Genomic DNA, 16,391 nt, shown 5'->3' with positions numbered 1-16,391 from the left:
GCAATGAGGGAGCGTGCAATTGGCATGCTGACAGCAGGAATGTCAACCAGATCTGTCGCCCGTGCATTGAATGTTCATTTCTCAACCATAAGCCTTCTCCACAGGCGTTTCAGAGAATATGGCAGCACATCCAACCGGCCTCACAACCGCAGACCTCGTGTAACCACACCAGCCCAGGACCTCCATATCCAGCAGGTTCACCTCCAAGATCGTCTGAGACCAGCCACCCAGACAGCTGCTGGAACAATTGGTTTGCACAACCAAACAATTTCTGCACAAACTGTCAGAAACCGTCTCAGGGACGCTCAACTGCATGCCCGTCGTCCTCATCGGGGTCTTGACCTGACTCCAGCTCGTCGCCGTAACAGACTTGTGTGGGCAAATGCTTACATTCGATGGCGTCTGGCACGTTGGAGAGGTGTGCGCTTCACGGATGAATCATGGTTCACATTGTTCAGGGCAGATGGCAGCTGAGAATGTCCCAGTTCTTGCATGGCCAGCATACTCACCGGACATGTCACCCATTGAGCATGTTCGGGATGTGCTTGACCGGCGTATACGACAGCGTGTACCAGTTCCCACGAATATCCAACAACCTCGCACAGCCATTGAAGTGGAGTGGACCAACATTCCACAGGCCACAATTGACAATCTGATAGACTCCATGCGACGATGTGTTGCACTGCATGAGGCAAATGGTGGTCACACCAGATACTGACCGGTTCTGGGTCCCCAGACCCCCAATAGCGCAAAAAACTGCACATTCCAGGGTGGCCTTTTGTTGTGGGCAGTCTGAGGTACACCTGTGCACTACTCATGATGTCAGATCAGCATCCTGATGTGGCACACCTGTGAGGTGGGATGGATTATTTCAATATGGCAGATGTGCCCACTACCACACATTTGGACTGGTTTGTGACCACTGTTTAGGAGGGATGGTTATATTGTGTATCTGGAATGAATTTTAGGTCTCTACGTCCATCCCATGGGGAATGGGAGCAGTAACAAAGGTGTTGCGTTTATATTTTTGTTGAGTGTATAAGAATCCAAGCCCACAGGACAGATACATAAAGTCCAACCATGCTTCATTTCTCTTACCGTTGGAGCAGCCCTTGAAGCGGGCACCTCTGACTGGTGCCCTTTGTAAGTCAGCCTTGACACGTGCCTTCAGACCCACATTCTCCTTCTGCATGGCATTAAGAGCATCACTAACCGAGTTCACTACCTTCACCATGTTGATCTGGCTGTCTGACAGCAGCTGCAACACACAAACAGGGAATGACAGAGAAAAACACTTAAATATATGTTGCGTTACACTCGTAATTACAATGCAAATGCACACAAGCCAGTCGTCTCTATTTACTTTGAACATTTTTAAACTGTCTACTCTGCACATTGCTTCAGACCATTTCCCAAAGCTTTCCGAGGGTTTTTTACTACCTCCTAGACAGCCAGGCTTCTTCTACCTTTTTGAACATGTCATACACATTACTGTTTAGATATGCATAGTAAAACTGAATGTGAGTCTTAAAGTAAAATGTGGTTCTTGAAGTTTTCATAAAAGAAATCTGTTTTGGACCCTCTTAAGGGCTGGAATTTATTCGGTTATAAACAATCAATTGAGCATAACATTAGTTCTGGCAAGCTGCAGAGTTGAGCTCAGCCAGCAATCCCCGCAGATCAGCTGATGTCAGTGCCAGCCAACATTAGCTGATATGGTAAATATAAAATGATTAATGCTATTTAAGCCTCATCAACCTGCATACAGGCAAGCCCCTTTGCAATCCCACTTCCACCTTCATGCTCAGTGTCTTTAATCTATCTTTGCCTCCTGCTTTCCATGTCCATAAATGGAAGGGGAGGAGGTGTGTGCTCTCCCATACTTAATCTTTCTACAAATGCAAATAGAACAGCTGGGGAGTCCCAGAACAGAGCCATACCTCCAAATATGAATTAATGCATATGGAATAGCAATGCTACTTAGACTGTTTCCTGACAGAAATGTATTTACACTCTGGCAGCATAACAAACCCCTCTTCAGAAAAGTGTGCACTGTCAGTGGTTTCTGCACTGGATTCAAATACCATGTGAAAACAATACACGTACTACACATTATCTGGAAGGCAGGAGCTAACCAGGTGCAGAGTCCAAGTGCAGTAACATAATTTATCCTCAAATGAAATAATGCCATTCCCTTTAATCTCCTCATATTTGTCAGTACAACTATAGATACAGCTACATAAGGAAGATTTATGAATTTCATCACTACCAAAGTGGACTGAAGAGTCTACACTGTTCCAAAAAATAGTAATGTCAAATGATTTTACTGTGTATTTTACAGTTGTGTACTGTTTTTCTAGAATATCATTACATTTACATAAGTAGACTGTGATCTGACACGTCAAATGTAAAATAACATAACATCACTGTAAATGTAATAAAACACAATTTACTTGTTTGTTAAATATATTTTGTTGTACATATGCATATTTAGATCGTAAAAATACATCCAGAAATGTCTCCCATCATGCCTTGGGACATGTGCTGCTGTTTAGATGTTCTTGTTCTACTGTTTATGGTTACGTTACTTTTAACTGTTATCTTGAATGTTGTGTTTACGCCGTGGTGCAGAGTCACTGACAGTTGTTGTTTTGTAGAGAGAGTGCTGTACCATGAGTGACTTCTGTTGTGCTGTTGTTGAACCTTGAGGCACATTGTAGCACCGGCAAGTGTTTTAATAAGGAGCTCCCCCTACCAGCTTGGGGTTAAATAACAAGCTCAATCTCTCTCTGTGAGCTACTTTGTTAAGATTTCTCTGCATGCCACAATGTAAAACATTGCACGGACACGCTGTGCTAATTATATATTTTGAAAAAAGAAATGTAGAGGTAGGAATTGCAATTAATATAAATAACATGACGCTAAGCATTGGCCAATGAATGTGAACTAACAACAAGGTTGTGGGTAACGCTGCGACCGTAGGAAAAAACTCTAATATGAAGGCATTTTACTGTGCATTTTACAGTAATGCTCTGTTCTTCTAGAATATCATTAAAGTTACGTAAATAGACTTTAACTTCACATTTTGAATGTAAATTAACGTTAAATCACTGTAATGTAATACAACATAATTGTCATGATTATTAAATGTATCTGTCTGTACATATGCATATTTAGATTGTTAAAATACATTCACAAATGTATCATGATTTCACAAATATCTGTCCGTTATTTGAAAGATTGAACTGTTGAATTCAAATGTAATGCTATGGAAAAGTATATAACATGATCCCTATAAGCTTGTGTTACATCACATAAGTATTATTATCGTTGCTAGTTAGGCCGTTCATGGCTCAAGAGTTGGCAGTTCGCCATGTGATCAGAAGATTGGCGGTTCGCGCCCCGGCTCGGACACTCGCCGTCGTTGTGTCCGTGGTCAAGACTCTTCACCTACCGCCTACTAGTGATAGCCAAAGGGGCCGATGGAGCGATATGGCAACCTCGCCTCTGTCAGTCTGTCCCAGGGCATGCAATCAATTATTATTTAAACCAACTGCTAACTGTATATTTCTGTACATTTACGTATTATGATTCATATTTCCACATTCAGTGACCTTGTTTATAGGTAATTTCATTGTTTGATCGCGTAAAAATGTTCCTAATTTAATGTCTAAAAGCACTTGGAAAAGGCAGAATCCCATGTCAAATTAGCGCAACAAACTATTTTCATTATTGAAAATAACCGTATTTTTATGGAACAGTTATTTTCTGTTATTTTACGGTCGTATTTTGGCGCCCCAGCTGCCGGAATATTACCGTTGTTTTAGGATGTTTTTTTAACAGTGTAGCTTTGAAAGATGCATTTATAATTACCCGCTTCATAAACCCAAACTAAAATGTTATATTCTCTGAACTTTTCCAATGTAAAATCAATGTTACATATGCAGACTTTGAAATTCCTCCTTTGTCTTCTCAAGGATGATCTAGATGTTATGGTTGAATATTTCTAGCAGTCCAATTTCTATAATTGGGATTCGTATGTTAAATGCAAGACTCGATGTATTTTACCACGTTCATGTTGGCTCTTTTCCAGGTTGGACTCAGAATATGTGTTGGTAATGCTTCCCAGCAATCAACTATGCTGTGAAACACAAAGAGCCCTGTGGGAAGGATGCTGATGAATATGTATGCTAGGACTTGCAAAGATCAGTGTAACCTCTCTGATCTGCCACGGCCACATACCTGCAGCCCTTAATGTGCTTTTCATTGCAGAAAGGTTGTTTTCACACATTGCCCTAGTTGGCCAAAGTGTATGCACAGCCAGGACTTAAGCTCCATTTGAGAACACTGCACACTATATTGTGCAGACAGGAGAAATAGTCTGGCTGTTATTTGTACACGGACACAATCCTCATCTCATTCCCTCTCTTTCATCTTACCTGTACCCAAATGCACACATGCACACCCACAAACACACACCGAGACCTGCAGTGTTCAAAGACATGTATAGGGGATTCAGAATCTTCTATCAAACGTATGTCTGTGCAGCTATATTTGGGTCCTAAAACTGCATTAGCTAGAAACCCCAGTGGCCATTCCCTGCCCTCAATAACCATGCAACACACCTCTGAGGCACAGCAACCTAAAATGAAATAATATCACGGTGACACTGGGGGTTTAACTCACGCACAAACACAACACAAAGTTGCAAACAAAAAGACACATTTACATGCATGCCTCCATGTCAGTGCAAAGAGGACGCATGCCTTTTGTTCAATGAAACTTTTTAGACTTTCCGCTGAAGCCACTAAGTCATACTTACTTTGATATAATTCGGAAAGCAGATTTTAAACATCTGATATCTCAGTTTGTCAAGTGCTTTACAATCCCAGTTGACTCTGATTGAATTAGGAGTACATGGGCTGAAGACCTCGGCGTTCCTCTGTCTGAGGACCAATGGTCAAACTTTTTTACCAATATTCAGAAAGGCTCAATAAACGCCAGATATAAATTAATCCAGTTTAAAGTCATTCACAGATCACATTTTTCTAAACTTAAACTTAACCGGATCTATAATTCTGTGTCCCACTTATGTGATACAAGTAATATCGGTGAAGGTTCCCTTGCACATCTATTTTGGCATTGACCTGTCTTGAAAGCTTTTTGGAGCCAAATTCTTACGTGGTTTTCAAACCAATTTAGGAAAAAAGTACCACTTGATGGTACACTGGCTATACTTGGATCATTTGCATCAATCGAATCTTTTTCCTTTTCACAAAAACAGATAATTACAATGGGCATGCTGGTGGCAAAGAAACGTATGCTTTTACAGTGGCGGTCTTCTTCGGCCCCGTGTTTTAAAAGGTGGCTTAATGAGACGGTGTCTGTGGCCAGGGTGGAACAGATAAGTGATAGAAAGGGGAAACTGGCGAGTTTTTGTATGATTTGGCAGCCATTTCTAGAATTCTTAAAAATGAACTGCTCATAGTTCATGCCTCACACCCCGCGTGAATTTTCTTATTTTATTTTATTTTATTTTACTCTTTATTTAGTTAATATTGCTATATTTTTTCCTCCTCTTTTTTCTTCCTTTTTCCATGCTTATAAGTTCACAAATGCTAAATGTAGTAATTGTCCTAAGTTGAATCTGTATAAGCATGCTGTGTTTAATTTAAAAGCAAAAAAAAAAGAAGAAGACGCATGCCTTCCATACAGGTATCACTTACTCTACACCTAGACTAGATACAAGAAAGACAGTTTGATGTGTACAACTGCAAGTGCAGGGACAGGTCCGTACTTACTTCGACAATGATGCAGCTTGTAATTTTGCCTCTGTTCACCACTAGAGTGGATTTGAAATCAAATGTCAAGATGTAATCGACGTGCAGACTTTCAGCTTTAATTTAAGGGCTTTAACAAGTATACCAGACCTCAATTTTAAAGGGGCTGAAAAGCAATTGGTGAATTTACTGACAAGGAGATTCATAGCAAAGTAAGGTCTGTCCCTCATGATCCTATGCCAAATTAAACAGACTAGTACATGCCCATGCTACAGTACTGCTGGGCCTGTTTGCACTGTTGGCTGTAAAATTGATATGATGTGACCCTTTTTATATTTTATAAAGTGTTGAAAAATTCGTGATTTTAGCCGGCTGCTAAGCAGTTGCATGATGGTGTCATAATACCTGATGTAGACAAAACCTTCAGAGGTCTAAGATGAACCTGTGTGGCAAGTTTGGTTGGTCAGCTATTGATTGTCTAGAAGGAGTGTGTGGACAGACAAAGACTTTATATATTAAGAGCTAGAATTAATTTAAAGATTTGAACTTGATTTGGTGACTGGTGACAGGTACTATCAATACGAGGTCCAAAGAGACCACAGGGAGGGAAGTTAGGCCATTATTAGGGTGAAAAATTCAGAGAGACAGCTAAATAGCCAAATTCTTAATAAGGCTTGAGAGATTGTTATTTCAGGGTCACAGAATTGTTTCTTTGGTTAAGAATAACCCTTTTATGATATTGAGTCAAGTCAAAAAGGTCGGCTTGGACATGGCCAGAATATGTTTAAAAGAGTGTGTGTAGTCTTTGGATGAATAAAACTTGTATCAGAATGATGGGAAGCAGAACCTATAGGGATGGAAAGAGATCTAATGATGTGAAGCATACCATATCATCTGTCAAACATGGTGTGAAGGCAATCTTATAGCATGCAAATGTATGGTTGCCAATTGAACCTGTGACTAGAATATATTTATGATGAAACTGCTTCTAGAAATAGCAGGATAAAGTCAAAGGTGTACTGGGCAATGCTCAGTCAAATGCTGCAAAACTGATCAGGCAGTGCTTCACAATACAAATGGTTAATGACCCAAAGCATATTGCAAAAGCAACCCCAAGAGTTTCTCAAGGCAAAGAAATGAGATATTCTTCAGTAAGCAAGCCAGTCACCTGATCTTAAACCAATGGCTCGAGCTTTTCAGTTCAGTTCAAAGAGACCTACAAACACACAGCAATGGAAAGTGGCTGCAGTTCTTCTCAACAGAGGAAACAGCATTTGGTGATGTTAGTTGGTTCATGCAAAGCAATTCTTTACTTTTGTGAAGGAGGGCTAGTTACTTTAGAGCCTTTAAAAATGAGGGATTACATATAAAAATGTCAGTAACATGTAAAAGTTTAATGGAATACTTTTGTTAAACCCGTTGAATTAAAGCTGTAAGTCTGCACTTCAAGCACATCTTGATTGTTTGACGACAAACCCATTGTGTGGTCAGAAAAATTCATTTTTAAAAATGAGAAAGGTAGGGAAATTATCAAAGATTTGAGTTACCCTGTAAATGTTGTTTTTGTGCACATTTAACATTATTACTGGTGTTGTCTTTAAAAGTTAATTGTGTTTGTTTGTACCTACCAAAAACAGAGGATTGTCTGTGGTCTTAATGCTAAGCCTTGACTGACACATCAATTAGGATCATGAAGTAATTACCTCTCATTAGGCAGCCTTTGCACAGTCTTACAAAATCAGTTACACCACAGCACTCAACACATGGAGCCTTGTTTCAGGAGTCAAGGTTAAAGTCAAATTGTTAGTAAGTGTTCCTATTTAGAGCTTAACACAATTCAGACGATAATGTGCAGTGCACTCGCACTCAAAATCAGCTTCTTTGCTTCTCACCATCGATAAAATCCACTCTCATCTGATGCTTTGTTTCTTAAAACTGCAAACTTAAATGCTGACCTGCTGAAACTTTGTGGCAAAACACAATAAAGAGTCCGTTCTCATCCCTGGGGTGCCGAGTCACAGAACAGAGAGGCACAGCAAGGCTAGAAAGGGCAATTACAAAATGTCATTTAGTCACCATCTGCATAATATGACATCTTCACTTCACAAAGTCACCCTCTTCTCCTTTTGCAAATTAGAAATAATTTAAACTCTCAGCCATATCTGTCTATTCCGAACCTCAGATATAATTTCAAACAGGTCTAAAATGCAAAAGGAAAACATTAAGATTTTGTTTTGCGCTCAAGCGGCGTAATCAGTGACAGTTCATTTGCAGACAACCGGGGTAGTATACAAATGGTTCCACAAAGTATTTCCAATGAAAAAGGAAACACCTGTAACTTACTGTAACACATCTAAGGCGCATAATCATTGTCAGCTGTAATTTATGTTGATACCTTGTCTGTGAATTGTCTGTCATTCACAATCTACCATTTACTATACTATAGTATGGGAAATAAGTGTGTTAGCATATGATGTGTGCAAATGTTCAATTAAAAGTTTATGCGTAAGTAAATTAATGTAATCTTGCGTATCATATTGTACATGTGTACTTACTACATATCTTTAGTTAACAGGCCTGTGAGTTTACGGTGTGAGAAAGTACTTGTCCCCTTTCCTGTTTTTTTTTGCATCTTTGTCACACTTACATATTTCAGATCATTAAACAACTTTCAATATTAGACAAAGATAACCCATGTAAACACAAAAATGCAGTTTTAAAATAATCATTTTATCTTTTAAGGGGGAAAAAGTTACATATACTTTTCACAGATATGCCAACATCTTATGTGAAAGCAATTCAGCAGTGCTTAAATTGACCATCAACAAGGGCTTGACTTAATTCGCTGTATTAAAGTGTTTCATAAATGTTAGGCCGACCTCTTCCTATCCTGTATCCATTTAATTAAACAGTCAGCGATTCTAGATATATGAGGCCTCTGAAGCAAAGAAACGATGAATAAAAGATTACCCTGATGATTGAGAGAGCCTTCATACATAAACAGGATGTTTTCATATCAAATATGAGTAATATCTGATAAGGATTTTGATTTTTTCTATATGTAGCTTGCTGTTGGGGTGGAGTGCAAAGAGCCCAGCTATGCCATTAAATCACTGTTAATGAAATAAAGACGTGCAATGGCTCTTCAACATTTCTCTGCTATACTTGTCCTAAGTCTCACTTGCGAAATAGGCCCACACATGCATAAATAAGTACTGCATTTCATTTCTGTCTCAGAGTTGTTTTCCACAGTCCTAGAAATTCATGATGTCTTGTGTTTTGTTACAAAATATTAGATTTAACAAAAACAGTCATCAGTTCTAATTTTAATCCACTGAATTAAATGATCCCATTCATGTTAGAGGCAAATGACCTATTGTTACTGACTGTATTTTGGATATTTTTAAAAGCTTAATATGGTATATTAACAAATTTCCCACGTGTGGGACTAATAAAGGTTATCTTAGCATTTGTATTGTTTCAATTATTTCTTAAAACATACATTTTCCTTATTCCTTTTAAACTGTTAATTGCAATTGATTTTTTTATGAAGTCATCAATACCTACTGTTAATAGAGCATAGTCACACAGACCAAGAAACTGGTTGGTAACTGTAATCTATTAAATTAATATAACCCCAGTCACACAGGCTTAGAGACCAGTCAGCGACCCCCTGGAAACCAACTTTTCCTAGGAAAATGTGCATTCCCCAACCGGTTAACAAGTGGTGGGAACCAGTTGCTTGCTGTAGTGCTGTAGCTCAGTGAAACTGGACACAAAGATGCATATGCACACCTACTTGCTAAGCAGTTGTGAAACTATAAAGAGTGTTATGCAGGAAATGAAGGCCATTTTGCCTTCAAAGTAAAAGTTGCTCCTTTATGAAACATGTTGGCTTCAGGAGGAAAAGAAAAATGTTTATTATAAAAGAAAACAGTTTGTATTTCCAGTTTAAGTTGTGGTTTTTTTTTTTCAAATTTCACTACAGCTCAGTTGTTAGTTAACGCATATTCATGAGAAGTTAAGTGTCATCTATGCAATTTGTGAGAGACCGAATCACAAGGAGGATTTTAGTGTGGCGCCTTCTTTGTAGCTGATTTGATCCAACGACAGCTGGCAGCCTTCCACAATCAATAAACAACCAATTACTAGTCTTAGTTTTACTGATTGTGACTGAGGCTTTAGCTTTTCAAGCTCTTTAAATCTTATTTCTGGCAGAAAATATTAAACTCCTCAGCTATTTACAGTACTTGCATCAACTTTAATGAACATCTTGAGCAATACGGTTTTCTATTGCTGAGTTTTGCTTGTCAACAACATTAAAATTCCACAGGCACATAATTCAGTTTAAACTGTGACCTGTGGTTCAAGGATATCAGCAAGTCATACTCTTCCTTGTTGCTTTTTCCTCATTGAGTTTTTGCAGTCATATATTGTGCCAAACATTATATTTAGGCTCATTTTGTGGGCGCTGGAGTTCTGTTAATGGGCCATAGCCTTCAGTTTTTACGGTTACTTTGTACATCATAGCTTATGCACAGGGCTGCCACTGCTGGTCAGATCTAAAAATAAAATACATTAAAAATGTTTAATGTAATTCATACCGCTGCTGACAGGTTCTAACTTAATACAAAAAAAAGATTAATGGAGACAACCCCTAACGGTAAGAACACTTCACAGGAAATAAAGATCTACACTGCAGTAGTGTGAGGGTGTTGCACTGGAGTGCTTTGGGACTTGGGTAATTTACAATAAGAACTAAAAAGTTAGCTTGACTTTTGGTCCCTGCGGTAACCAGAAGTGTAATCTTCAGTTACAGCGTACAACTATGTTATATAAATGACAGAAGGCAAAATCAGTGAGTTGGCGCTTGAGAAAAGGGTGCAAGAATATTAAGCACTATAGTTATATTTTTTAGTACGTAAAGCTTAAACCTACAGATAAGTAATTTGGTGTGACACCTTTATGTGTATGTGTAATAAAGACCTAAATAGAAATGTAACCTTTCTGACAGTATTCATTCTGGCTTGTTATAACATCATAGCATTGAGGCTGGTGAGGCCACACCAATGAAAGTAATAAATCACATGTGTCTGAATGAAGCTGTAGCTAGAAGTTATAGGCATCACCTCACTGCATATGTGAATTTCAGCAATGAAGCAAACTGGAGTCCACCAGGGTTCTGTTCATGGCCCTTAAATATTTTCCAAATGAATACTCACTGCCGTACTCTGAACAAGTAAGCAACTGGGTTGTCAAAGAAAAATCACCTCTCAGATACTAATGGACGACCAGTTTAGATACTAATTTATGATAGTCTTCTCTTCCTCCAGCTAACGGACAACTTCACATAGCACCACCGTGGGCAGTGAGGCGCACAGCCCCTCCCCTCACTGGCAGCTGAAGTAGCTGAGGCTCATAACACTGAGTTACTCTTCATGAGGAATTCTGAGAGGTCAGTAAAGCTCCCATTTCAACAACACTGAAGTATTAAATAGTTATCATTAACGTTAACCTGGCTGACGGACACGTTAATTTTACTCATTTCACCATTCGCAACTGCCTGACAGTAACATTAGCTGTCTTTTATCATTAAGGTAGCTGCCAAAGGCTACAGCTCAGTAATAAAACAATAATGTTAACATTGGAGCCTTGGCAGCTAACATTATCATTCCTGCCTGTCTGTAACATTAATAGAGAGTGTTAATTTAACAGGGTACCATGATTATTTGTGCCTAAAAACAACAGAAACAGTGGCACTCTATCCTAACAACTGTATTTGATCAGCAGCAAAAATATGATGCTAAATGGGAATGGGTACTGAAATCTGATATTAAACAGGCTCCAGGGCAAAACGATTTAAGTATCAGTAAGCTCCAATGTTATCTGTATTATTTTCAATACTGGAAAAAATTAAGAAAATAGATTTACTATTGGTACATAAAAGTTATCTTTCACATTTTATCTGACCTCCTCTGTTACTGATTAAGCCATTAATCCAAGGCATTTCCCCTGTTCCCTATCCTGAGGACAGTTGTCTCTTTATCTCTCTCAGAGCCTGCATGTGAGGGGCGAGGGGAGCTCTGTCTCGCACATACCACACAGATCCTGGTCTTTGTGCAGATGGAGGAGAGAATGAAATGCTCAAAAGTGCGGTTGCACTTTGCTAGAGTCGATGCCGACAGTGTTGTCACAAATGCAACAGATCTTTTGCTTGTAAAGGTGGGAACATGAGAAATCTGTCAAAACATTCAGCAAAAGTGTTCAGAGGCAGAACTGCAGAGTTTTCGACTGCCTAGCTTGTAGTTCATCTGCTCTTGCTCCAGATGTGTTATGCTAGCAGCCTGTTATGCACGCACATCTAAATAATCAGTTATCTAAAATGTGAACATGGGCTAATGAACAAAGTGTTATGGATATGTGCATTCATTATCAGGTGGTCAAAACGTCATTGCTCACAATTCTAAATCTTAAATTCCCAATTAAAGTTTTTAGATTAGAGTAACACTACAGCACAGTAAACGCTGTCAAATTTAGCTACGTTTTTCAAATTAAGGAAAGAAAATTGAACTAACGAGAAGTACCGCCTGTGTTCTGCTGGTGCTGAAACCTGACCATGAGCTGGATGTATTGCCTCATTGCTATATCCCTATATTTCACGAGCCTTTCCCATCACAGTGATTTATTTGGATGCAAATACGGGGGCTTTGGCGTACCTTTCTATTTGAGGCTGCAAGCACTTACTGTGAAAAATGAATGTCAGTTTTTCAATGATCGAAAAAGATTGGTCCTAAACCCGCTGCAATCACATTTCCCTGTACATCAGGTGATGTGGAAGGGCCTCTCCCTATGTAGCTGGGTGAAACTGTTCTTCAGGGGGCTTGCAGTGCACACAGAGCCATTACTAACACTGGCACAGTCAGCTCTGTGTCATCGTATAAATCAGACGTCTTGGCCACAGGTGGCCCATAGATCACATAGTCACACCACAGTGTCAGGCAGAAACAGCGGATGTGCGCACCACATGCCTTGCTTCCAAAGAGGAAATCAATCACTTGGACTGTCTAAGCTGCTAGTACCACCTCCACTTAGCCTCAGTACCCACTGCACGATGCCACCCACACCAGAAATTAACAGGAGCAAAGGCAATGGACCGTTTTACGTTCTCTTTGTGTGCTCAATCAGCACCCATGTTTTCTTAGCCAACAGGTCCAGAGCAGACTCATCTAGGGAGTTTCTGGGTGATTTTTATACAATGTTGATCTGTGAGCTTTAAAGGTCTGGCTTAACAAAAAAAGAAAAGAAAAAGAAAAGAAAGAAAAAAAAGAAAAAGAAAGGGGGACTGGCAGAAGCAGAATGAATTCAGTAGTTTGAGCTATATGGCTGGCAGCTATGAAATCTATTTACTGCAGAGTAGAGAGACTGAGCCTGATGGGCCAAAATTAAAAGACCATGTAGTGTGAAGATTCTCCACGCACATTTGGGAAATGTATCATCAATAAATCAATGTGGACAGTCGAAACTAAAAGGTGTCTAATTATGTTTACATCCAATGCTCAGTCTGACTTACACACTGGGAAACATTATGTTGTTTTACTGCATTAATGTGCAAATGTGTTTGCTGTTTCTTGAAACATGATGGGCATTTTCTTCCCCCCGTGACCTCGTCTTCAAACACTACAGTGAGCGAGTTGTACCCAGTGGAACATGAGCCCTATTTGCACTTCAAATTAGCTGTTATTTGGCTTTAACAGTCTAAAAAGAAATTGACACAGTCTACTTGGCATTTGATTAGTCAGTGATGGTGTTTGGATTCTCTAGTCGGGAAAAGGAAGTAACTAAATAACACCAGAAAGTCCAATGCTGTCTCACGCTCCTGAAGGTGGTGTCACAATCGATACATATTGATAGATGTGTCACAATCCAGTCCTTGAACACCTCAGTACAGTACTTAAAGTCAGGACTTGGGTGTTGCCCAAGGGTTTAGGAGCATTGCTTTAAATACAGTTCACAAATTGGTTCATTGATTAAGAAAACAACAACAACAACTAAACAAACAATCAAATCAAAACTGATAGTTTTCCCACAAACTGCATGAATTTCCCTTTCTTCTTAAGAAATAAAACCCTTTCTAATCTTCTATGTGCCAAAATAAGTACAAAAAAATTGAAGATGCTTACTACTCTGGATGGTTTCATATATTTATACTTCAACTAAAAGCTGTGATGAAAGAGGTATTGATCTTTACATCACACTGAGGTATAAGGAATGTTTCTCTGCTTATGCGTCTCACCTGTATGAGGCGTCCCTGTTCCGTTTGCAGTGTGTTAAGGTCTTGCCCGAGGCTGCTCTGCCCCCTGCGTAGAGATTCATAGTCCATTTTCAGTTGGCCTGCGTGGGCTGACAGCTTGGCCACCTCCTCAGCCAGACTGACAAGCAGAGCCCGATCCTGTCCTTTCACAGACTTCAAGTCGGAGTCGTGGTCGGTCAGTGAGTGGAGCAATGAGGTCTGCACACCCTCCAGTCGCATAAAGTTACTGTTGTAATCCGGACAGTTGGGGTCAATGAAGATGTTAATGCGAGAGCCATCGCCTCTCTCAACAGTGACCAGGGCATTGGCTTCATCCTGGTTGGTAGAAATGTGGGGTAGGCCATCAGACATGGGTGGAGCCTGATAGTGATTCATGAAAAGGATGGTGCCAGTTACAGTGACAGCCAGCAATACAGCCACGAAGAGAAGGATAGTGCAGAGCAGGTAGCTGCAGCTCATCCTCTGTAAGTCAGAAAGAAGAGAGGGAGAAAGGTAGGCAGAGAAAAGGTATGTTTTAGAAAAGTAAATGCAATTACACCAAAAATGACATTTAAAAAAAAGCTGAGTTATTCAAAAAGAAATGACTTTCTTCAATCACCGGGGCCATAGTTTTAAGTAATGTAACCATATTTCCGTGATAAAGTGTAGTTTTGAATTATTTATGCAGCAAAAAAAAAAAAAAAAGATCCCATCAACTGTCGGCCTTATTAAAACTCAAAGAGACAATTTCTGTCCAAAGACCCTGCTTATCATTGGAGTGGTGATGCAGTGTGGGGGAGGATACTAGCCTCATACATGTCTGGAAACCACTCAGGGACCTGAGAGCTCCTTCTTTTCAGTTCTAACATGGAGAAGAAAACAAGAAAACATGAAGAAATTGGAGCTACTGAGAAAGAGTAAAGCAAAGACGATGTGGACGGCCAGTCGGATGCAAATAAATGAGCAGAAACCACTTAGAGAAAAAATGGAGGAACTGTACCGGTAACATAGTCTTCAATAATTGGGCTATAAAATGTTTTTTTATGATGGCCCACTTAGGTTAAGCAATGGATAGGAGAAAGCACTATGGCCCGCCTATATGAATGATTAATAGTTCCTAGCTCCCCAATATCTTTCTAACAAATGAATCACCAGTTGATGTCTAAGTGATTTTTGTTTTTTATTTTCTACAGTCTGTATTTTTTTTTGTTCTCAATGACTGTATGTGGGCTTTGGTTTATGTTAGCATGTGAAAGTGAGAGTGAGCACATTAATATGTAAATTGGCTGTACAAAGCACCGCGAAGCACACTAATAGACAGCTAATGGCCTGCTTTACGAGAGAGGTTTACAGTTCTTTTAATGTGAGGAAAATCAATTGTGTTGTGCAGGAAGTACTCCTATCAACTTTGTTTACCCACAGTCTTTGGATAGAAGACATAAAACGTTGTTACTGCCTGGATATGTGCAGGTGTACATGGGATGCCAATTTTGTAAACCTGAAGCACACAAGACACACAACCAATATGACTACTTCAACCGCACTTGGCTTATTTTATTATTTTCTTTTTAATTCCTGTCTCCAGTAGAATCTGTTGATTACATTTAGTGAAATTTCATGAATCATTGCTTACTAAAGCACCTTAATGTGGCTTTTGTTTTTGAGATACCATTCACATGTGTTTGATCACTGTCGCTGCAAAAACTCTCTTGCGTAAATTTTTTTAAAATGAGTTGCTGTACAGATGTAATGATAAACAATGTTGTTAAAACTACTGACAGCTAAAGTGTCAGAGGGTACCAGGCCTCCATACTTTCTAATACCCAATTTGATTTAGCATCAGAGGGATGGGATGCTTCAGAACATGCTATAAGGCATCATCCTACAGGGCATGGGCAACCATGCCCTGACAGGTAAAAATGATGAGGATCTCAACATTAGTAGGTTAAGGGTGTTAACTGGTGTACAGGTATGGTAAAAAGAAAGTACACCCTCTTTCAATAGTAAGGTTTTACACATTGGGACAAAATAAAAAAGTCCATAGCAGATTTTGAAATGGGAAAAAAGATGCTCTCAGATGAACAACATGTGACATATTTCACTATGACATTATTTATTTAACCAAAAATTAGCCAAAATGCAGGAACTGAAAAAAAACAAAAACCTTTACTGCTTTAAGAGGGTAAGAAGCAATCAGGTGCTGCTAATCAAATACACTTGATTAACTAATCATCAAAAAGTGTGAGCACTTGAGTAAAAGCAGCAGTTTTGTGGGTCTGAGGCATTCAGGTGTTTTAACACAAAGCCAAGGAAGAAAGACA

The 16,391-nt window shown here is 39.4% G+C and overlaps 1 protein-coding gene across 2 annotated transcripts in view; it reads right to left on the bottom strand.

Moving 5' to 3' along the window:
* Window positions 1-16,391, bottom strand: part of fibcd1b (fibrinogen C domain containing 1b) — a 134,995-nt gene that overhangs the window by 83,057 nt on the left and 35,547 nt on the right. For both annotated transcript variants that reach the window (XM_004549824.3, XM_004549825.3), the window contains 2 exons: window positions 14,074-14,553; window positions 1,099-1,258 (listed from right to left, as the gene is read on the bottom strand). In XM_004549824.3, the coding sequence (XP_004549881.1) occupies window positions 1,099-1,258; window positions 14,074-14,553 (640 nt within the window). The remainder of the gene's footprint in view (window positions 1-1,098; window positions 1,259-14,073; window positions 14,554-16,391) is intronic.

The sequence above is a fragment of the Maylandia zebra genome, linkage group LG7, assembly GCF_041146795.1.
Source record: "Maylandia zebra isolate NMK-2024a linkage group LG7, Mzebra_GT3a, whole genome shotgun sequence".
NCBI classification, from domain to species: domain Eukaryota; kingdom Metazoa; phylum Chordata; class Actinopteri; order Cichliformes; family Cichlidae; genus Maylandia; species Maylandia zebra.
The sequence above is the reverse complement of the archived record's forward strand: the minus strand, read 5'-3'. Positions and strand labels throughout refer to the sequence as shown.